This window comes from Cebidichthys violaceus, unplaced genomic scaffold, assembly GCF_023349555.1.
Source record: "Cebidichthys violaceus isolate CVI_PGR_0920_01 unplaced genomic scaffold, fCebVio1.0.p SCAF_14, whole genome shotgun sequence".
Classification (NCBI taxonomy): domain Eukaryota; kingdom Metazoa; phylum Chordata; class Actinopteri; order Perciformes; family Stichaeidae; genus Cebidichthys; species Cebidichthys violaceus.
The window spans coordinates 13,696,028-13,719,300 of NW_027176307.1; the positions used below are offsets into that span (position 1 = coordinate 13,696,028).

The 23,273-nt window shown below is 46.7% G+C and overlaps 1 protein-coding gene across 1 annotated transcript; it reads left to right on the forward strand.

Annotated features, from left to right (window-relative positions):
- Positions 1-15,444: 15,444 nt before the first annotated feature.
- On the forward strand, positions 15,445-22,356 carry trib2 (tribbles pseudokinase 2). Its single transcript, XM_068709005.1, has 3 exons — positions 15,445-16,902; positions 18,434-18,726; positions 20,874-22,356. Exons 1-3 carry the CDS (start codon positions 16,633-16,635, stop codon positions 21,346-21,348), a joined length of 1,038 nt encoding a protein of 345 aa, XP_068565106.1. The 5' UTR covers positions 15,445-16,632; the 3' UTR covers positions 21,349-22,356.
- Positions 22,357-23,273: the final 917 nt, after the last annotated feature.

The window sequence follows — 23,273 nt, forward strand, 5'->3', positions numbered from 1 at the left end:
GCACACACACACATATACACACACACACACCTAGGCCCACCTTGTCAGTCTTGACAGATGTTGTGCCTGAACTAGCTTCCATAGTACATGGATGTATGAAGAGAACTGGGTACAGCGTTGATTCACATTTACTTAGAGCAAAACAAGTTTGACTTCCGAGTGTAAAAGTCAGATAAAATAACCCAGAATTTTCTGGAGATCTTTTGCAGTACATTTTACGACTTTTAGGACCTACTGATTTCAATAAGGGCTATTTCAGTGCTCTAAAATATAGTAAAATAAAGATATTTGCTGGGTAACACACGTCTCTTTCCCAATTTAGGTCAATGGAAAAAAGTATCTTGGTATCTTATCCCCTCATCAAATGATCAAATAGAGACTTTACACTGGAAAACATGAACATAGTTATTACCCAGCAATCATCATTGCATAGAAATGCAAAGAAAAGAAATCTAAAATTGTTCATTTAATTAGATATTAGTTTATTCATAGTTTGTATTATTTTGTAGAAGAAGCGTATCGTTTCGTTGTAGATGGCTACTGATCATTTTACCCGAAGAAAGAAAGAAACAGGAAGGAGATGTTTGCTTTTCCAAGAATATAAATGTATTCTCCTAATCTTTACTTATTTGCATCAAAGGTTTCTTTGTTCAAGTTACGTTTGGATGGTTTACTCTCTCTATGGGCTTCCCAACCCCATGATCCAAGTCCAACCCCACCACCTGCCCTCTCTGTATTTCCGCCCCTGAATGTGTGCGGGGGCTGTTTGCCAAAACCTTTGTGATTTCCAATGTCCCCCACCTTTGTAGTTTTTCCTAATGGCCGACAAAAATCACTGACCGCCACTGTTCCGCCGGCTTCTGGAAAGCAGCTACATTACAGGTCTATCTGCCGTCAGTCCGTATCCAGCCGTGATGAATGGAATCGCTCCGGTACTTCCCCATCAGGAGACAGGCTTTCCCGTGGCCCTATCCATAAATGCATTATAAATGAGCCCGCTAGCATCTTCAGCGAGACATGCGAGGCATGTGAGACACCACAGACCGGCGCTTCCTGTCTTCCAGTAAGGAGCGGCCGATACCGCGTGACCTGGCCGGCAGGAAACCATGTGACGCAGCAGTCCAAAGACCGAAGGCTGGCCGCAGACACTGTACAGTCAACTTAATGCTGTCAAACAAATATTTTGAAATTCTTTCTTGGCTTTAGTTTTTTCGACTGAGCTGAATTTTATTTAAGAGCTCAGCGACGTTCGGCAGCAAAGCGCCCGATATACATACACACGCCATTATTTCTGGTAATTCAGCAAGACGGTGAAGATGCAGCCTGCATGAAATTTTCATATCAGGCGTGCGTCTAAACTTGCAAAAGAAGTCACATGCAATTGGCAGACATGCCTGTCCTCTGTTGGAGCGACACGCCGTAATGGCCGGCCTCATTCGGCTCTCAGAGGCGCATCAAAGGCTCGATTTCGGGGATACTTTCTCCAGGTATTTCGCAGTAAGGAAAAATCCTGTCCTTTTCATCTGCGGCGAAGTTACAGCGATACCACGTTTGATGTCTGAGCCAAGAACTCTCAGCTAAAGCACCGCTGCACTTTGAAGTTTGCTTGTTGTGCAGGCACAGTTGAGAATTCATTTAATGTTCTGATAGTTGCAGTGTGTCACATGATGGATCCGAGCATGAAAGCCGGAGCTCTGTAAGAGTGGGAATAAAGATTTCTCTTTTAAAAAAAAGCCCTGGCTCTGTGCTGTGTGCCACCGTATTCTCTCTGATGCTTTATCCTGCCCCGTGCTCTTCAGCAGCCGCTAGCTATCTCTTACACACACACACACACACACACACACACACACACACACACACACACACACACACACACACACACACACACATACGTATATAGCACAAATATAGAGCATGCACCACATTAGGTACGCTGGAACAAAGAGAAAGAGAGATCGTGCTACGATCCACTTTGGTTGGTAAAGCCCCAGAGCAAGCGCAGTGGTTCTGTGAACAGCAGCAGACCCGCTACACACACACACACACACACACACACACACACACACACACACACACCCATAAACACACACACACCTGCACACACACGCAAAGTTGCACTGGGAGAGTGGGAGCCACAATGGAAACTCTGAGTCATGAGCGCTCCTGTGCCATTCTGAACCTAAATCATTGTGGCATTGAGTCACTACAGGGCTTCCTGTGTGTTCATTTGCGTGTCTGCATGTGTGAGCGTGGACGAGCTCGATCTACAGTCTGTGTATTTAAAGATGTGTGTGTGTGTGTGTGTGTGTGTGTGTGTGTGCGGTTTCATTTTGTGTGCGTGCGCAAGCTTCAATTTATTTGCAGTGTTCCTCTTCGTACGCAGTTTGCTTTGGGGATTGTACTGGCACATGCAAAATATATATATATATATATATATATATATATGAAATGTGTGCATGTGTTCCCAGTGTGTGTGTGTGTGTGTGTGTGTGTGTGGTAAACATTAAGATCAACCACAAAGGGGAAAGCCCTTTTTTTTTTTTAACAAACTGTATCCTGTGCCGCTGAGGTTGTGCAGCGTTTACATGGAGAGAAGAGAAGCTAACCTGTGCTCTTAAGCGTAGACTTCAGCCCGAACACGTGCGTCTGGTGGGCAGCTTGTCTTTCACATCAAGGGTGTGGGCAGTCAGGGATGCTGCAAATAGCCACATAGAAGGGGATTTTTTTTTTTTTTTTTTTTATGTCTCTCTTATTACCGTCTCGCACATCCTTCTCGCGCTCACCTTTCACGTCCCCGAAAAACATGCTCGCCTGCACCCTACGGTGCTTTAATTTTCTAAACAGCACAGTTCAGTCTCAGAGCGTCAATGCATTCTGATAGCGCATAACAAGGTTGACATGTCAACACAACCCTGGTCGGCAATCATTTTCCATCGAGATAATGAGGGCTTTTAACATTCCTGTTGCACCAACACGATTGAGTAAATACACGCACGCACACACACACACACACACACACACATACACACAGACACAGACACATATAGAGGTGGATATGCAGAGGGCATAATGACCTGTAAGCAGCACTGAGATGTGTTTGTGGTTGCAGTGGCTTGATAAGCAGGATGCCGACATGAACGTGATAAAGCATCGAACGTTGTGCTCCAGCATCCGTCGCCGCGATCCGCTTCGATTCAACGCTATCGCACAACACTTGGCAGCCGACTAGCAGTCATGGTAACGTGCTTGCCGCAGAATTTAAAGATAGCATTTATAGACCCGGTCACCACCCAGATATATTGCAGCTCAGTGGAAGATGAGAAAATAGCTTGTTGGACTCTCTGCTGAAGGAATGTGAATTTTGGACCAAAAAACAGTGGTTGTGTAGTTCACATTGTGGCCATTCTCAGTCATTTGGAAGAAATCGTAGCAGACTAGTGGGGACACTGAACGTCCTTCCGGGACCGCAGCGAAAATGCTTCAAGCCAGTTAGTTGTTGATCAGAAAGTCATCGCAGTCTGAACTGATTCGAAAAAAATCTGTAGGAGTGATTATGAGACAGGAAGGTGGGAGGCTCTGAAACTGAAACTAGCCCAAATGGAATCAGATGCATGTTCAGCCAACCGCCATCGGCCTACTGCTGGCTGCCTAAAAGCTTCTGACCTTTGAGAATTAGACGGATATGGAAATTGTTGCTTCACAGGTTTTGAACACACACACACACACACACACACACACACACACACACACACACACACACACACACACACACACACACACGCACGAGCCGCATGAGTACGCAACGCGAATACTCACGCACAGGTTCTTGGCTCTGGCGACTGTGCAAACACTCGATAAATTATCAGAAAAATATCAACATAAATGTGTTGCAATCTAAAGGTGCGCACACGAGCACCGATTCAGTCTCGAGTGTAGCGCATGCTGGACGTTTCGCTTTATTGCGTGCTTTTTAAAATCACGATCCACCAGAGAGGCAGGTAGTAACTGAGCATTTTGACTCCCCTCCACTTCAGGCAGACAGACCGAGAGGAATGAAGCGGCTGGCTGCCTCAGATGACTCATCCCCATTGATGAGCTTAACAGCCATCAATTCCACTCTGGGGAGCAGGGCCCGGCACTCTCCCCCACCCGCTGCACTTCAGGCTGGGCAAGGCTTCCTCTACACCCCCCCCCACCCCCCCCTCCCAGCAGAAGGCCTGGAGCTTAAATTAGCGCTCTGGCAGCGAGCCATCTGACAGAAGAGCAGTGAGCAGGCAGCAGCCATTCATTCCTCTGGAAGCCTGAGTCAGATTCATTGTAACACAGAGACAGGGCTGGGGGCCGGCTTAGAGCGGGCCTGCTAGTTTTTTTTTTCCACAATGGAGCGGAGCTAGTCCTCCTCCGCAGAAAGGCTCCATCACAGTTTGAGGAAAAACTGCCACCAACATGCAACTCAGCACAAAGTCCAGATTAGCCGATGGCTTTTCATACGGAATCTGTTACTGTTGATTGCGGCGCTTCGTCTTCGTCGTCCGTAAAGAACAATGTGCACAATTGAAGAAAACACATCCTTTTTCATTTGAGACATTCAATCAAATGTTGCACGTTAAAAGATAAAGCGATGTACAGTAGAAGTCGCCACGTATACATGGAGACATTCGTACACATAGCCTACACGGACACACATATACTGTACTTATACTGGGCTGTATATATAGCTGCCTGTGCGGATGATGGCGACGGCCTATAAATGCCAAACTCACTGCTTCAAAAGCGCAGTCCACGAACCACCAGATGACGTCACGGTCACTATGTTCACCTCTTACATCCAGTCTAGGGTTGCATGTCATCCCCCCCCCTCTCGTCCTCCCAACATTACCATCTGCCTCTTAGCAGTATGCAACCAATGAAAGGCCAGAATAAACCTTTAAAGGGAGTTTAACAGTGAGCCGCTCCTAAAATAGATTCATTATAAAAAGATATGGATGGACAGGACAACATTTTTAAAAAGTGGAAAATGGGGATAAACAGCTAGACTGTGATTATGCATTATCAGGTCTTCCCTGTTTAACACTTCTCCTTAATAAATACTCAGTATTGTGTGTACTTTAACATGAAGTGTTACCCAAGTTACACCTGTATCACTAGGCCACAGTACTGGAACATAAGCGAAGATGCTTTGGTTACTCATCAGTCATTGGTAATGGATCCACATACGCAGATTCGGAGGGATATTTTTGATATATAGTATTTCAAATGTGCTAAAAAAAAAAAAAAAAGCAACATTTCCGTATATCATGTATGAAAAAGGAGGAGCGTTGAGAGCTTCACAGCAGGACTACGCCTGCAGTATCTCATGCTCTGATCCGCTGAAATCGATACAAAAGTAAAAGACTTATAATACGGCGGCATCTGAGATCCATTGTTGTTTAATATTGGATATTTTCTCTCATTCCGATCCCCTTTTGTTTTCCGCGCCTCCAAAGTGTGATGTTATCACCGTCTGAGGAGATTGCTTTTCGGTTCGCTCCCTCATTTCTTTGGCAGTTATTACATCTGAAGTCAGAGAGGTCACCTCAACATATTGCGCAGGTTGTAAAAAGCCATCTGTTAGATTTCATATAATGCAGCGGCCCGCCGGCACTCATGGTGCATTTCAGAGCAATAATACGCCACATCCGAACTACATCCCCAAAGTAATTTACACGGCAACGTCTCCGTCCGGCAGACGATATGATGCTCGGACACAGAATCGCATCACGGTAGGACACATCTCAGAGAATGGTAATAGATACTGAAGGTCCGGAGGCTTTTTGCGATGTTTAAAGTAGGATTCAAAACGCGTGAGCAGCATCTCATCGCTCTAATCACCATTCATACCAGCGTGACCATTATTGTCGTCTTCTGTTGCCGCTGCAGTCATTGTTATCATCATGATCCTTATTAACAGTCTTTGTCATTGTAAACAATCCAAGAATGGCGTCGCGCTCACACTCTCATGCGATTACACGAGAGAGAGAAAAAATGGCCTAAATCGGCTTAATAATTCTTTAAAGTCACGTTTCCTTTTTGGCAATAAAATAAATTGCCATTTTCCAAATGTGGCTCATCACAGCTGAATTCATTTAGGGGAAACAGTGGTTCAGTTAATGGTGGTGTCAGTGCGCAGGGTGGAATGTGACTACAACATCTGTTTAGTCTGATGGAGAGCACTGTGAAGGCGACGTCTTTCTCTTCTTTCCTAGAGTGCACGTGCAGGAGCGTTGACTGTATCCTCTTGGGAGGAAGAGTTGGCCAAACAATAGAATTTCAAGTGTTTTTTTTTGTTTTCTTCTCATATAATATACATCATTATATTACAATGGAGATCAAAAGATATGCACCCTGCATATTTAGGGAATGTTTTTAATTATGTTACAACCGGGGCTCTCATTTGCAGGTAATTTCTCAGCAGGAAATGGGAAATTTTCCAAGGCTGCAATAATTACATCATGCATGTGTTATTTGCGTCCGTGTGCGCGTCTGTTTTTGTGTGTCGCGTGCGAGCGTGTTTGTGCAAAAGCGGAGAGACGGAGAGTAATTAGATTCGAGAGAAAATGAAATCAAATGAAAATGGAAATGCATCTGTGTGAATCTGTGGGTAAACAACATGGGAGGAGGGGGGAGGGGGGTGGGGGGGGGTGGGGGGTCATCCTGTACACATAGCCCTTCCTGGGTGTGTTTGTGGCATGACAGCCGTGTTTACTGTTAACGGAACACTCTGATGACCCGTAATGGGAATATTGGATGGTGACCTTCGGAAAACAAAGGGAATCTGGTGGGAATACCAGCAGGAAAACCTTTCTCTTTTGCTCTTATTTGCTTATATACACACACACACACACACACACAAACACACACCTGTGAGGTCAGCATTAAACACACACACACACACACAAACACACACCTGTGAGGTCAGCATTAAACACACACACACACACACACACCGAGTCAGCAGAAGGGGACAGCTAAAGTGCTACACTGAGAAACTAGCAGTCGAGCTGTTCTCATCCTCCACATTATCTCCTGATCTGTGTTCCAGTTACTGTCCTGCTCTGATGAGAAAAAAACCCATCAAAGACACGATATCGCTGAGATGATATCTACACGCGATGCTCCACCCACCTACTGTACACCACCTCGCTGTCTCTTTATGATGCGTCACATTAGAGGCTTATCTAAATCTGACTTAAAAGGAGTCACCGGGCCTATCTGGCAGACAATATGAAAGGTTACGGTCACGGTTATCTGAGCCTTCATCAGAGGGCTATCGAGCACCCAGACATGGCAGCCCTTCTCATTATCCATCTCTGTGGAAACCGTCATTTTCAACAATATAGTAAGAAGAAGAGGGGGGGGGGGTGAGCATTAAGCTGTACTTGCATCCTTAACCGTTGTGGTAGAAGACTGCAGACACTTGAGCCATAATGGGATGCTAAACACACTGACCCATGCCCAGCACTGATTGCCACAAGCATGCTTTGTTTGACACGCCAGCCTCTGTTAGCCGAATATGGTAGAAACAGATCATTACTGTCACAGCTAATGCTGCTGTAGTTGCTTACTGTGACAGTAATCGCAGGTCCTGCACCCCCCCCCCGCCCCCCCCCCCCCCCCCCCAAGTCTCTTTCTCCTTCCGTCCACCCTCCTTGTTTGTCTCTGTCAGGCTTGAGGCTATTTCGCCTGAGGCAAAGGCCTTTGGAGACGATAGTCAATTATCATCTTAATCCCCAATATGTAAATACACGGCGTATTAAAAGCGGTGCCGTCGACAATCTCTGAAAGCCGCCACTGAATGCAGGCATTCCCTCTGCGGCTCTCATCATGTAACCATTTACATATTTTATTTATTTTTTTTACACTAAATGATGCATGCTCTTATCTGATATCCGTTGCCCTCGATCTAGCGTGGCCTAGATTCTCATTTTGCAACGACGACTTCCCCGTCCAGATTTCACAGCAACAGAGAAGGCTTCTGCCTGTTTTGGATTATTTTTTTTTTCTTCCTTAAAGGCAACGTCAAGTATAAACAGGGAGACAGCCGTGTTTGTTTGAACTAATTGTCATGCAGCAGTTATCCCCGCTGTCTTCAACAAGGGGTTGTTTGACACCTACAGTATAATGAGTGATTGCACAGAAGGATTTCAAAGCAGCCTCGTGTGTGTGTGTGTGTACGTGTGTGTGTGTGTGTGTGTGTGTGTGTGTGTGTCTGCACCTGCCAGTGTCTGGTATATGTACAAACACACGCCGACTACTGCTTGTCACATGAGACCCAAGCAGCACTGCAGGCAGGAAGTCGAGCTAAAGTGGTGAAGTACAGTAGCGAGTGATGTCCTCGCCGACACTTTCGTCAACATCTGCTTCACCGCTTCCATCCCCACCTCTGTTGTCTGCTGCTCCCCGCATGCTTGTGTGGGGCACTCACACCTGTCCGTATATGATCTGTGCAGCAGTAGCATGAAAGTGATTGCACTGTGGTTATTATTCCTCTCAAAATTGAAAAAGAGAAGCCGCCTGGCTCGCTCGAAGGGATTTCATTTGTGCGGTTTCAGAGGCTGTTCCACCCCATCGAGAAAGAAACGCCGTTGCGTGTAAAATGACTACAGTATAATTAAGCGGTAATTCACTTTAGATGAGGGAAATGGCGGTGAGCCAGCCATAATCATGCTGTGATGGAGTTCTGCGTCTACACCGTGATGCATGGTATAGAAAAAGGTAAGTGAATCATGACTCCTTGCCATAAGTTTCCTCTCTGAGCCGGCATGAAACGTACCTTTTGGCACAAAATGGCTCATGAAGCGAGCAGAGTGTTCCTCCTTCCCAGGAGATTAGAGCTCGGGGTGCCTTATGTGTCTTTCGGCGTCTGTGTGTGTGTGTGTGTGTGTGTGTGTGTGTGTGTTTGTGTTTATATTTTGTGGCCCTGTGCGATATTACCCCCCGAGGGAGGGAGGGGGGGGGGGACAGGTTGCCATGGCAGCTGCTTGAATGTTGCGCGAATTGCAGTGATGTGTGCGCGTTTGCGAGCCTGCGTGGTGCGTTCCTCGTGCAGAGGGGAGGCCAGACGAGGACAGTGTGCTCTCTCGTCATTTCACAGCTTATTATACAGACTCCCAATCCCTGGAAAAGGACCGGTTTGAAGTGACCTTCCGCGGTGTGAATATCCCTTCCGTGTGACCAGAATGCTGTCACATTAGATGTAACAGCTGCCTGAATAGTCACACACAAAAAAAAAAAAAAACCTTCTTTCATCCACATTATCCTTCACGTATTTTCATCTGAAAAGGTTGTTACATTACAGTCGTGTCAAATGCTACAGTACAAAAAAGCTAGAAATACATATTTGTTCCTGTTACCTGTAGTGCTATTTATCAATCTATACTGTTATGGTGTGAGTTGGCTATTCCTCGATGTATCGGCCGTGGAGATGTCTGCCTTCTCTCCAGTATAAAGGGACTATAGGACACTCTGCTTGTGGCGCTCTGGGAACTAGTAGTTCCTACGTCAAACTGCACACAACAAGGTCTTTGTATTATCTCAATGAACCGGGTCACGAACACTGGAAAGAGACATTGCTTTTGAGTTTTTCAAATGCATTTTGTTGGCGCAATGAGCAGCACAAGCTGTCCTATAGTCCCATTATATTGTCGAAGACCAGCCAAAATCACACCGAGACAATCTAGATTCATAAATAGCTAAATGTATTTTTGATTTTGGAGAGAACTGTCCCTTTAAGGGTGATCATCAAATTAGCCTGGAGGCTGAATAAACATCTTCATATGAGTATCACATGTCTAGGTTCATCTTCAACTGTTCGAGAGCAAACACTGGAGCTCCTACATCATCGTAGTGCATCGCAAAGCAGGTGACTGTGTAATGAATAGCACTACAGGTTATATGTGTTTTTCATTTTGGGGTGAACTGTAACTTTAAAGTAAACCCTTTAATAAATATCACAGATTCTTGGAATTTGATTTTGTCTATGAAACTGGGCCCACACATGCTTCATTTGTAGGTTCTGTCATACCCAGTGTCTTCTTCACGTCCTTCATGTTTTTGAATAACTATTTCATCACACTTTCACGAACATCAAAAACCAGGAACGGCCATCAACTTCACGTTCAAGAACTTTGAATGCTCGATTGATAATGTCTTAGCGCGTTCATATCTGGAGTCAGATTCCTCACTGCCATCTGCATGCACCGGTTCTGACCGCATTGGCTACATCGGGTTTACAGGATGATCGTTGTCTATATTTGTTTTGCTCCTGACATTTGACCACTAGAGGCCAGACAGGAACAGATCAACCTGCTATTTGACCTAAAGGCCCCAATTATCCTCTCTCATTATGTGCATTATGTATTAGTTTGAAAATATGTTGGGCTTCATTATAATAGCGCAGGTCATTTCAGTTCATTATATGCTTGGTGGTGCCAACAGCAACGGCAAAACAAGGCTGCAATTCACCAATGACCACAAACTCCCAATGCCACGCAGTGAAAGTGAAGCCTTCAGGGCCCAACAACTGGCCTTGCACATCTGTTCTTACTCTACCACTCATTTCCTCGAGCCTGTTATAAGCAATCCACCTGCAATTCACCTGAGCTCTCTGGTCTTTGGGCCGTGTGAGGAAACACACAAGGACGAAGAAGAATCAAACTCAAACAACCGCCTTTTTGCTTTTCGAGGCGACGGCGACAACCGGTGAGCCACCAGAATTATCAACCCTAAAATGCTTCTTTTTTTTTTTGTTATCACACAATAACGTGTATGCTGCACCTTCCTTACCGTGCTGGGCTTCCTGCAGTGAGACTCCCCTGCAAAATCGTGAAGAGTTTCTGACTGACTCATCCGTAGCAAAGGCAAGCATAACGCTGGCGTCTTCGCCCTTGCGTCTCCTAAAATGTCAAGTGTTTGGGAATTTTTTAATAAATCTGCCTGGTTTTCCCTGCGACGCCTTTGGCAGTTCCACGCAAGCGTCGCAGTGCCAGGAAATATTTTTTTTCTCCACACGGAAGACAATATCAGCTGTCAGACAGAGCGGAGAGAGAGAGAGAGAGAGAGAGAGAGAGAAGAAACACAAATCAAGACACCATTGATGTTCTATTTGCTGGGATTTTACTTATTTCCCCCCCCCCCCCCATTTTCCTGGCACTTTTGACAAGTCATGCTTGATGCCTTCATGCGTCTGTCACTTTAGAATATACGTGCGTACATATTGCAACAATGTCGTAATGTCTTTCGAACAGCCAGCGATTTAAGCTTGAAGACATTCACGCTCACATTAATGCCATCTAAACCTATAAACCGCCACACAAATGAGAGGATAGACAAGCCGGTGAAACGCTTTTTTTTTTTTTCTCGCTTTGGCAGCCGATGCCATTTGGAAGGCTTAAAGCTGCTAAAGCTGTGTGATTTCACTTCTGCGGCTCTAATGTATGACTATTATTAACCTTCTCCACTTATGAGTGAGTGAGTCACCCTGTCCGGTGACAGAGCTGCCACAAGTCCTCACTCAGCTGTCTGACTTCATGAGGGAGAGATCCAAGCCGATGACGCCAATCCTGCCCCCCCCCCCTCACCCCTCACCCCTCACCCCCCCACCCCAGTCCCTCGGGCCAAGATCCTTCCTCCCCGCGTTAGAGGAGGGCTCGTCTGCGTGACCTGCCACTCACAGCCGCTCACACTTTTCCTGCTGCCTCAGAAACTGTCTCACCGAGAGAGGAAAACAGCCTCTCTTCAGGCAGTGCGTCCTGCATTCATCAGCAGCAGAGGGCATTTTCATTTAGATTTCGCCTAATGCGGGGCCGCTCATAAACTGTTGGTCACAAGCCAGGAGGTTGAATAAAGGTCAACGGAAGTGGCAGTGTTTATTTGATCCGCTGAATTCTCCCCTTGGGTTTTTACCCTGATGCTGACTGGACGACTTTGCGTGCGATGTGTTCGCTAATTTGCTCCCATGCCTGTTTCCTGTACCGCCTTAAGTAGACGAAATGCGGTTGACGGTGAAGTACTGTGAAGGGGTCAAGGCCGAATCACACAGTATGGCACATTTTTCAGGTGTTGCCTCTGTGTGTACTTCTGTGTTTTATTATTACATTATGGGTTCCCTTGACATTCAGCTTTCTTTGAGGATACATGATGGAGGTTGTCTCTCCGTAGATGGACAGACTCACTATTTAGCACATGATTTATAGTGCACAACAGAGCTTTAAGTGTCCCCATTGTCTCAGGTTCTGACACTGCCATTGGTGAAGGCATCCATCATAATGAGCCTTTTGGGGTATGTAGAAACTACCACGATGCATTTTCACAATCACCAATTTGAGCTTTTCTTTCCCTCGTTTTGAGTCTGTCAGATCTGATCGCAAATTGACGACGAAAACAAGCTCGCAGTTCCAATCGCGCCGCTTTTATCACCATTGCGATTTGCTGCTGCTGTGCCACTCAGGCGTATGTGGAGAGAATTGGGGAGAAATGTGAGCGTCGTCTCGGCATCAGTGAAACATTATCCCCCTCTCTTCCCTCTCTGTCCTCGAATCGGCTCTCACTCTCTCTCGGTTAAAAACAGGCCTCGGGTCCCAAAGTGCCACGGAGGGCAGAATGTGGCACATGTACCCATCCCCAAAATAACTTCTTTTTTATTTTTATTTTTCGCTCATTTGAAATTGAGGGATATCGCAGCTGTTGCCCCGCTACCAAACACGCTCACTGTGAGTTCATATATGAGCGTCGTGGGACTTTGTAACGAGTCTCAACGGTAAATATAGAAATAAAGGGTCCAGGAGAGCGCGGCTCTGCAAGTCAACACAAAACTGAGAACGCCTCCGATATCAGCTTGATGTCGGCGCTTTCATTATGACTGTGAGTGTTTGTCTTGCGAAGCCTCTTTGCCTTATTTGGTTTGACTCGGTGCCCTTTACTCCCACACATATCTGTACAATTATGTATTAAACATCTTGTTCCTCTGCTCAGCTCTGCAGCTGGCATTCACTGGCTGACACAAACTATTTCCCCTGTTTTCTGAAGATGTCGTTGGGGGACGACTCTTTTCGGCCCTCTTTCCTCCTCCTCCTCCTCCTCCTCCTCCTCCTCCTCCTTCTTCTTCGTCACGTTCTCCTGCTTTTCCATCCTCCGTCCTCCTGCCTCGCTCTCCCTCACCATCATCTCCTCTCACTCTCACTGAATGATCTCATTCCTCCCATGCCTCTGCATCCGTCTTCTCGCCTATATATGATCGAGTTTCTCAGTGGAAGTCACCCGCGGGGATGTGACAGCACCGATTCTGGCTGGTGTCAACGTGAGCTGGCTGCAGCTGCGTTGCTATGTGACAGTGTGAAATTGCTTATTTTCTGAACGTACAATGCGAGGACAATTCCTCTCATTTGAGCGGGTTTCAAGATGTATGCTAACGAATTTCATTTCATTGCAACCGCCGTGGAAAACACATTGGTCTGGTGGATTTAAACCCCCTCAGGCCTTCCTGTAACTTCACCATTGCAAGGGAAACTGACCTTAGATCATTTTTTACAGGCCAAAGCCGCCTATTAGGAATGCGGTGAGTAACACCGCTCCGGGGATTCTGAGACGTTTCACCCGTCCTTATTGACCTCTGCAGTCTTCCAGGACACATCTTGTTTCTATGGTATACACACACACACACACACACACACACACACACACACACACACACACACACACACACACGCGCTGGAAGGCACTGCTGGGGCAGCCTGCCGCTATTCCTCGGCAATGTAGGCGTGTCTGGAGAGCTGGTGAGCCTCGATGGATTTTCTCGAGTGCTGCTCTCCACTGCGAGTGAGTCACACAGTGTGTCAGGGAATGGGGGCAAAAGGAATCTTTGGGGATTATTATTCCGATTCACGCACAGCTGTGGTTTAGGCTTAACAGAATCCCTATCTGGGGTTAGAGTGATGGGCAAGCGCAGAGATGCACTACGGTAGCATGTGCCTGTATATCACTGCGTCTATCCGGGGTGCAAACTGCAACATTTTTCCATCGTTCTGCAGCGTGTTGATATTGTTTCTCGACAGAATGGGCGAGACAAAAGCCAAGTTGTTGTACGGTGAGGAATGTTCTGGCGTTCAACAAAGAATAAAGTGGGTGGCTCACGGAGATTATATCACAGAACCCAGAAAACATACATGCACATAAGCTGGAGGACCGGGATGTAGAAGCTTGTGGGTGCAGCCACATTCTGAAGCTGTGAGCCTACCGAGAGGCCTCTGTGTGAAAAATGCATTTCCATGTTGCGGGGGTTTATTCGGGCAAGCATGCGAGAAAAACACAAATTTAGAATAGTGCATGTTTGTGTTTTGCGCGTGTGCACCGCTACTGCCTGCAAGGAGGGAGAATAAAGGTTCAATTGAACACTTCTGTCAGTGTCTTGTGTCCAGCTGCAAGCATTCCTCTCGCCGCCCCGGATTCCTACATGGAATTGCACAATCCTGCCGTCACACCCGCTGGTAATCTAGGAAGAACAATGAATAATGAACCTCTTCCATCCGTCGCGTTTGTGATGTATTACGGGGGGCACAAATCTGCAAGATGGGAATTTGTCATAAGAGATGTCTCGAAAAAGCACACGGCCCTGTGCCAGCTTTTAATAAAAAATATGTTGTCGGAGATTTTTTTTTTTTTCTATGCACTTGGCAAAAAATATTTAATGCAATCCCATATAACGAGCATTTTTTAAAATAGGACAAAGATTTAACCACTGATGAAAGTCACCCTCTTGCCATCATGTGTTGCATTCCTCTATTGCGTTTCATCATATCCCATCAAGATGCATGTTTGTGTTGTTGTTGACACTTGCAACAGTTCATAGGTGAGTCACAACAGCAGCACGCTTTTATAACATCATGTGCTGCATTTGCATATTTAAATACATAACGTCTAACGCAATGGCTGCATGCAGCGTTTTCCATTTAGATGACACGATATGGAACGCATATCGGTACTGTATGATGGCGCATATCCGTGCGCCACTGTGAGAGAGGGATCTCCCTTGCTTTCCCTTGAATGACATTTCAGGAGGAAACACATTTGTAGCACAGCACGTACAGTAGCTATACTCTCACTGCCTCCAACTCCCCCCCCCCCCCATCCAATTTACCAGCGTGCGATGCATTTAGATTCCTGTGTGGAAAGGGGGGGGGTGTAGCCACACTACATGGTTCTCACATGACTGCGCTGCATATTATATCTCAGGTCGGAGGCCAATGGGGCTTCGATGTGGGAGTGACGTCAAGGGGGCGGGGTCGGTCGTGCGCTCGTGTATGTGTGCGGTGCGTGACCGTGCGCGTGCAGCAGAGAGCCCCCCCACATCTTCCGTCAGCTCTCTCGCTCGCTCTCTCTCTCTCTCTCGCTCTCTCTCGCTCGCTCGCTCTTCTTGTGCAGGCGCAGTGTGTGTGTGACAGTGTGTGCAGCTCGGCTGGCCTCCCCTCCGCACTTGAATGGACTAGATTCCCAGCCACGTAAGAAGCACAGCGGCGCAGCAGCGGGAGAGCGAGAGAGAGAGGATGTCCTGCTGAATCAAGGGATAGGCCTGGGAAAGTCGGCCGGCCGTCCGTCCCTATCCTTTCCTTTTTCTTTTTACAGCAGCTCCACGTACAACACAGACGACACTTTTTTTTTTGTCTCCCCTTTCCACCCGGAGTGTAGACCGAGAGAGAGAGAGAGAGAGAGAGAGAGAGAGCGAGCGAGAGAGAGAGAGCGAGAGAGAGAGAGAGGACGTCGACTCCACACGCACACAAAGAAGCTTCAGCATTTTCCGGATGGGGTTTTCTCCCTTCTGTGGTAGATGACAATCGCCGTGCAGCGGATATGATCCCGGGGAACAAGGCCGAGCACTGACCTGGTACTAGTTAGCCAAGTAAGCTAACTAGTTAGCTCTGCACCTGCTAGCCATCTTGTCAAATTTCGGCTAAATTAAGCGGCTATATTTAGCTTGCGAAACTTGCTTTACGTACATATATAAATATTGTTTTGCTTGTGCACTTTTTTTGTTTCTGTGCCTGCCAGCTGTACATTGTTTCCGTTTTACGAAACGTGCCATTGACCGGTAAAGATAAGCTAGCAAACCAGCTGCAGGGTTAACTTAGCAACCCCCCCCCCCCCCCCTTTCATTCATTGTGGAAAGCTGACTTTTGGTAGCCTTTGTTTCAGTCTCGTGCCTCTTCTCGCGCTGCTAACGTTAATACAAATTGCAGCAGGTTTGTACAGAAGGTTTTTGTTTTTTTTATAGCCCGGTCGTATCTATTTGAATTGAAAACAAAGGGGGGGGGCAGTTGTACAGTTGAACTCTGCAAAAAAAAAAAATAATAATTACAGTTTTCTGTTGTATGAAAACCAACGAGCCAGCTTCGCCTGTTGACTGTCTGCCACATTCCCCAGGAGCACTTCAATCAATTATTTTTAGATTTACTAACAAAGCGGACGATTTGTCACATTGCACTGAGTTTATAACAAAAGTGGTGCCTTAATCGAGGAGGAGGAGGAGATCAAAGAGGAGGAAAGCCCCCCCACCACCACCTTCACCCCCCATCTTTTGTGGAGTTTTCACACTTCTTCCTCATGAACATACAGAGGTCAAATCCAATTAACATTTCACGTTATGGGAGATCGCGGCACAAATCGCACGATTTCGAAGAATTGTCTTGCCTGAGGACTACAGAGTCGCACCAGAGCTTCAGTCCCAACCTCGGGTCCCCCAGCCCGCCGGAGACCCCGGACTCCTCGCACTGTATCTCCCGCATCGGGGACTACCTTTTGCTGGAGCCGCTGGAGGGAGACCACGTTTTCAGAGCCGCCCATCTGCACAGCGGGGAAGAGCTCGTATGTAAGGTGAGTGGGCAACATGGTATCCAGGCTAAAAAAATATATATTGCTATAATGGCTTTATTTCATGCTGAACACACCAACACGGTACACTTAGTTGGTGTTTTTATGGGTTTTTTTGCTATTGCAGCAGAGTCCACACCCCTCTGCACTTTTTAAATAATTGCTTGAATTGTAAATAGAGAGCAGGCAGAGCAGCCTAATGGAAAAAGTGAATGGGGCGAGCTGCGTGGGTTTTGGATTGCATGATGTAACGTTGACAAAGGAGTGAGTAACCACGCACACACACACACACACTCCTCTCCGTGCTATTCTCGCGTATCCGTGGCTTCTCTCTTTTCGTAGTGCAATGCTGTATTATTTCACCCTTGCTGTTTCATACTTGGCAGCAGTCCTATTGCACCAATATGCACACAGCCAGTGTAATATTTTAAAGGACAGTTGTGCAGAGAGAAAAGGCACACTGGTGGAGGGGGGGGCAAGGGAACTTTACAAGTTCAGCCAGCTGTTGTCATTGACCCCTCCAACCATAAAAAAAAAAAAAGAAACCACTCTTCCCTCAAGGTTGAGGACGACCTCATGGCCTCTTCCTCACCACATTTACAGCCCGTATTGACTGTGGTGTATCACTGATTATAAGGGCAGTGGGGTTGTCCCTGAGGTGCGTTCCAGCTTAAGCAGGCTTAAGTGGCTTGATGAATGGAGAGCTAGTTACACGCACCGTTGGGCTCATAAGGCACGACACATATCCAATAACCCGCTCCTTTTTGACTCGCTCCGAAGTGATGTTTCGTCATGGCAATAACAAATTAATGGCCTTTGGCAACTGCCTGTGAGCTAGCTGCCTTTTGACCTCATCTCCTTTTTTTTCCAATGCAGCGCCGATCAATCCCCCCCCAACACACACGCACACACGCACACACACACGCACACACACACGCACACACACACACACACACACACACACACACACACACACACACGCATACATACACACACACAAACGCATGCAGGATTGATCAGTCCCAGCCGAGGTCACACAGCTCCAGATCTAGGGGTGTATTTGTATTGACTGCCTGCAGAGGAGTCCTCTCACCTGAACTGGTTGTGCTGAAAGTCTGTGTGTGTGTGTGTGTGTGTGTGTGTGTGTGTGTGTGTGTGTGTGTGTGTGTGTGTGTGTGTGTGTGTGTGTGTGTGAGAGAAAGGTGGGGGGGGGTTACTATGGAAACAAAAGAGACACTGCTACCCCTGGCTGCAGTACAATGCTTTCACTTTGCCTCTGTGCAACCTGACTCCCTCTGCCAAAAAGAGTAAACACAAGTTTGGCGTCGCAAGAAGCAGTAAATTGCCAAATTTTTAAGCTCTCAGTTGGATCTAATTTGTTTGTGTCTCCGATGTGGGGAAAAAAGGGGGGATTTGTCTCAAACATCGCGGGCCCCAAAAACAACCGCCTAATGAGACTGTTTCACGCGTTAAGTCACCGTAGATTCAAACGATAGACTGTAAATATACACGCTGTCCTGTCTTCCGATTGCAGGTTTTCGACATCGGCCGATACCAGGAGTCTCTGGCGGCCTACTTCGCCCTGGGCCAGCACCAGCACATTAACCAAATCCTGGAGATCTTGCTCGGGGAGACGAGAGCCTACGTGTTCTTCGAGAGGAGCTATGGCGACATGCACTCCTTCGTCCGCACCTGCAAGAAGTTGCGGGAGGACGAAGCTGCCAGACTCTTCTATCAGATAGCCTCGGCTGTGGCGCACTGCCACGAAAGCGGACTGGTCCTCCGCGACCTCAAACTGAGGAAGTTCGTCTTCAAGAACGAGGACAGGTGAGTTCCACAGACGTCTCATTCCTCTCGTTTCATCCGAACATGGTGTGTGTGTGTGTGTGTGTGTGTGTGTGTGTGTGTGTGTGTGTGTGTGTGTGTGTGATGTAGCCGCGTAATGTAACCGTGTCAGTGCTGTCTGTGTTATGTCTCGGCTTACACAGAGGATAGTGTAAACCGAGACGATACATGACTGGCACGCCTCACCCAGATGTTACTCAAAGAACAGGAAACATTAGCCCCTTTTGTGTGTCTCCGAGCTATTTCTGTAGGATTAGTAGAGGATATGATGAATGCGTCGGTAAATGTTAACGCACGGAATCACACTTTTGGGAACATCGTTGCAGTTTTTTCTTCCAAAAAGGAACAGAGAAGTTCCAGGACGATCAATTTAGGGCAAGCTTCTGCCGCTGCTGCACTTCTGTGGCGATCAGCAGGAGAACTCGACACTCTGCTGCCCCCTGGTGGCAGCTTTTCAAAACTACATGCATGAAAAAAATCCATGCATCTGTTGCCACAGCAACTTGAGAGCACTTTTTCTTTCTTTTCTTTTTTTTTTTCTAGATATTGAAATTGAATTTTTAATAGATGCTGAGTCAGACTCCACAAAAATGTTATTACACTTTTACGATCAATTGTAATGCTGAAGTTGGTCCTGCAGAGGAGCGGGCTGCACATCGATGCCCTCTAGCTCAAAGTGTGACGTCATGCTTTGGCACCGACGGTGGAAAAGGGAAGTTGAGCCGCCTCACGTATTTAGTGCGGGTCCAATGACCTCGAATGTCACACCGGGCTGCTCATGAGCTCTGGGGTCCCGCCCCCTCCCTCCCTCCCCCCTCTCCTCCATTAAATGATTGATGGGTGAGTTTTAAGAGTGATAGTACGGGGCAGTATTGGGTCATATTTACTATATGGCCCGTCCAGAATCCTCCTGAACCTCCTTCTGGCTCAGTGGACTGTTTCAGAGACTGAGACACAGATGTGCTGCTCTGTGTGTGACAAAAAGGCAACCAGAGCAGACACACAGAGTGACACCTGAGCAGAGTTCTTCAGCGTGCGCTAGCTCCCTGACATGACTTTCTGTCACACCGCTGTTAGCCTTTTGATCCAACATGGCTACTTAAAACGGGGCCCTGTGCTCCTACACCAAGAACATGAAACGTGGTCGGACCAGCATGCGTTGCATCCCATATAGCTTCTTTTTTGTTGTATTTCTAAGGCCCTCTTTACTGTAATTGCAGGTTTGCACATGTCCTCCAAACAAGCTGTTATCCAGGCAGCAGTGTGCCGCTTGTTATGTGAACGCGCTCTACGGCACATCGACGATAGCAAATAACTACCGCTGACAAGGAACCAGCGAGTGGGCTGATTCGAATGTGTTTGCGCCCGTCACAGATGGCAAAGAACACATTCTTGAGTGCGTCTTGGTTTCCTTTCCTTTGCCTCCTAGTGTCTCCCAGTAGATCCTATCTCACACACACACACACACACACACACACCCCGGCTCTTTGTCTGGTGCTTCGTGTCATCGTGTGGACCTCACACACAGTCTCTTACCGTGTGCACGTGGAACATCTTGTTGCCTGAGCCTCTCCAGATTCTTTAGTGACACCGCGTCTGAACAAACCCGGCCGTTATTATCAGCACTCAAGGGTATCATGGCTGCTGTTGTGGGGGGTTTTTAGAGAAGCTCTTTCCACCTCTTTTGGAGGTGGAAAGAGCAGAGGGGGGGGGGGGGGGCTTGATTATCTGAGAGCAGTTCAATGCGTGCAACTTAAGACGACCAGTCACCCGTAATTGTGTTTCTTTTGAATTGCGGAGGTCTTTTGGAAAGCCTCTTCGTACGTCGATGCTTTTTGGGCCGGTCTTTTATCTAAGTGAAAGGAAATGTCAAACTTAAGCCTTGAGCATTATGTGCTCTACTTCCTCTGATATCCAAAAGCGATGGATCTAAAACACTTAAGATGCCCATCACAGCAAATTACCCCCACTTGAGTGTCTTTTTGTATTCCAGTTTTTTTTGTTATCCAAAATTGGAACTGCGATCGCTGTTATCACTTTATTCCCATTAGCAGATTATTCTATGTGTCCAGTTGTTTTGGAAAGCGGCATCATCGTGTGTCTTTTGTCTCCCCCCCGTGTGTCTCCAGAAGCCTCGTGAAGCTGGAGAGCCTCGAGGACACTTACATCCTGGACGGTCACGACGACTCCCTGTCAGACAAACACGGCTGCCCGGCGTACGTCAGCCCTGAGATCCTCAACGCCAACGGCAGCTATTCGGGGAAGGCGGCTGATGTGTGGAGCCTGGGCGTCATGCTGTACACCATCCTCGTGGGCCGCTACCCTTTCCACGACGTTGAGCCGGGCTCTCTGTTCAGCAAAATCCGCAGGGGCCACTTCAACATCCCCGAGACGCTCACGCCCAAGGCCAAGTGCCTGATCCGCTCCATCCTCCGCCGGGAGCCCGCGGAGCGCCTCACCTCTCGGGAGATCCTGGAGCACCCCTGGTTCGCCTCCTCCGGAGCACTAGGGGGCGCCGTGGCGCACGGCCGAGGGGAAAGGGAGCAGGAGCAGACGGTGCCTGAGGTGAACATGGAGGAGGAGCTGGAGCAGTTCTTCAGCTGAGCGAACACCAAGCACAAAAATCGGACGTCTCCGCGCCACGGTTTCGGCTCGCCGCGCTCACAGCAGAGCCGAGAACAGTAGTTTAGAGATTAATAGGTGGACATTTGTCTCATAATAAAGGTGTTTCCATCCTGTTTCCTTTTCCACCATTTCATGGAAAACCTTGAGCCTGGCATGACAAATGGCATCTATACGTCACCTTGGCGCCGCAGCTCCCGCTCGGGGATGTTGCCGCCAGACATGCAAGTTGCAAACAATGTAGCAAATGTTCTTTTTTTTTTTTGTTTTGTTTTTGGGGGGCGGGGGCGGGATCTGTTTGGTTTAATGTGGTGCGCATAAAAGTAGACACATTCACCATTATTTTTTTTGACACTATGGAAAGCATGAAGGGACAAAAGAACACGGGAAACCGAGGAGAACAATTGGAGAAAAAAACTGAACTGACAAAGTGCAACACCACACCTGTTCTTACAGGTTCTGCTTAGTTTGAGCTTTAGGTGGTGTCAATTTAAAAACCACAGACCCAGGATCAGGAATCACAATCACAACCCCCCCCAAGTTCTATTGTTAATACAACACGGTGAGCATCCCTGACCTGGGACCATTGGGTAATAAATGGAGCAGCTTAGGCTTTTTTTTTTTTTTTTTTTTCCTCATCATCCTCATGGTTCGGCGTCGTCTTTGTTTCACGGTTACGCTTTTTTTGTTTTGTCGTCCCATTTGTCGTTATGTTCTCTTGACTCCTCGACGGCCTCGTTTTCTGTCCGTACGTTTCGACCTCGGCCTTCACCACACTTCTATTTCAGCAACATTACTTTTTCTCTTTTTTTGTTTTTAAGCTATTCCACAGTGTTGTGACTGCTGCTTTAATATCACTCCCAAAACCTCAACCGTGAACAGTTTTTTGTTGTTTTTTTTCTTTCGGTAAGCCTCCAAACATGACATCATGCACTTGATGTGTTGGGTGAATGGACAATTCCACCTATTAAAAAAAAAAAAAAAAAAAAATTAGCTTCCTCTTATTTAAATTCTTTCATTCAGTTGTAGGGACGAGAACGTAACGTTTATTTAAATTGTAACAGCTCTATATATATATATATATTATATATATAAATAAATATATATATTTAAAACTACATTGCAGGGTTTTTCTTTATTCAGAGATTCCTTTTTTTTTCATGTATGATGTAGGCAATATCTTGACACAGGACGGACTCGAAGAGGTAAAACGTCCTTCTGAAGTTCTTTTTGAATACACAACATCTTCTCAGCCAGTATTCCGGTGCCACCCGGTCTCCCTCATTTCTTTTTAAACACTTGATACGAGATGTTCGGTGATAGTATTGCTACGACATGTTAGTTTTCTACTCTGCCTGCGTAGGTTCTGTGAAACGGTCATGCTCGGAGTGGGTACCAGTGGACATGTTTTGTCGTATCTCAATGTTACTTGAATTTGTGTTTTTATCTAGTCATTGGCATGTGCCCCATGAATGCTATAGCCTGCCTAGCAGGGGGGGGGGGGGGGGGGAGGGTGGGTGGGTGGGGAGGAGGGTGCTTGTTTTTTAAGAAAAGTTTAGAAAAAAAAACATGAAATTTCTCAATTTGCTACTTTTCTGAGTTGCTTTTCAATAAATAAAACTTGCTTTTTTTCCTCTATTTTTTTGTAGACTGAGCTACCTTTTATTTAAGTTGGTGCTGATTTGGTGCTAATATTTAGTCCTTATTGTTTCATGGAGGAGGGGAGGGAGGGGGGGGGGGTGGTGGTGCATGGTGGGATATCTGCCTCAGATGTTCTGATTGTATCGTAACAGATTCTGGTGTTTTGTCCAAATTTATTCAGTAAATAAATTGTGAACTGCTGTTGGACTTTTGTTTTTCTTTTCCACATCACATCACAAATATGAATTGAATTCAAACATGAAAAT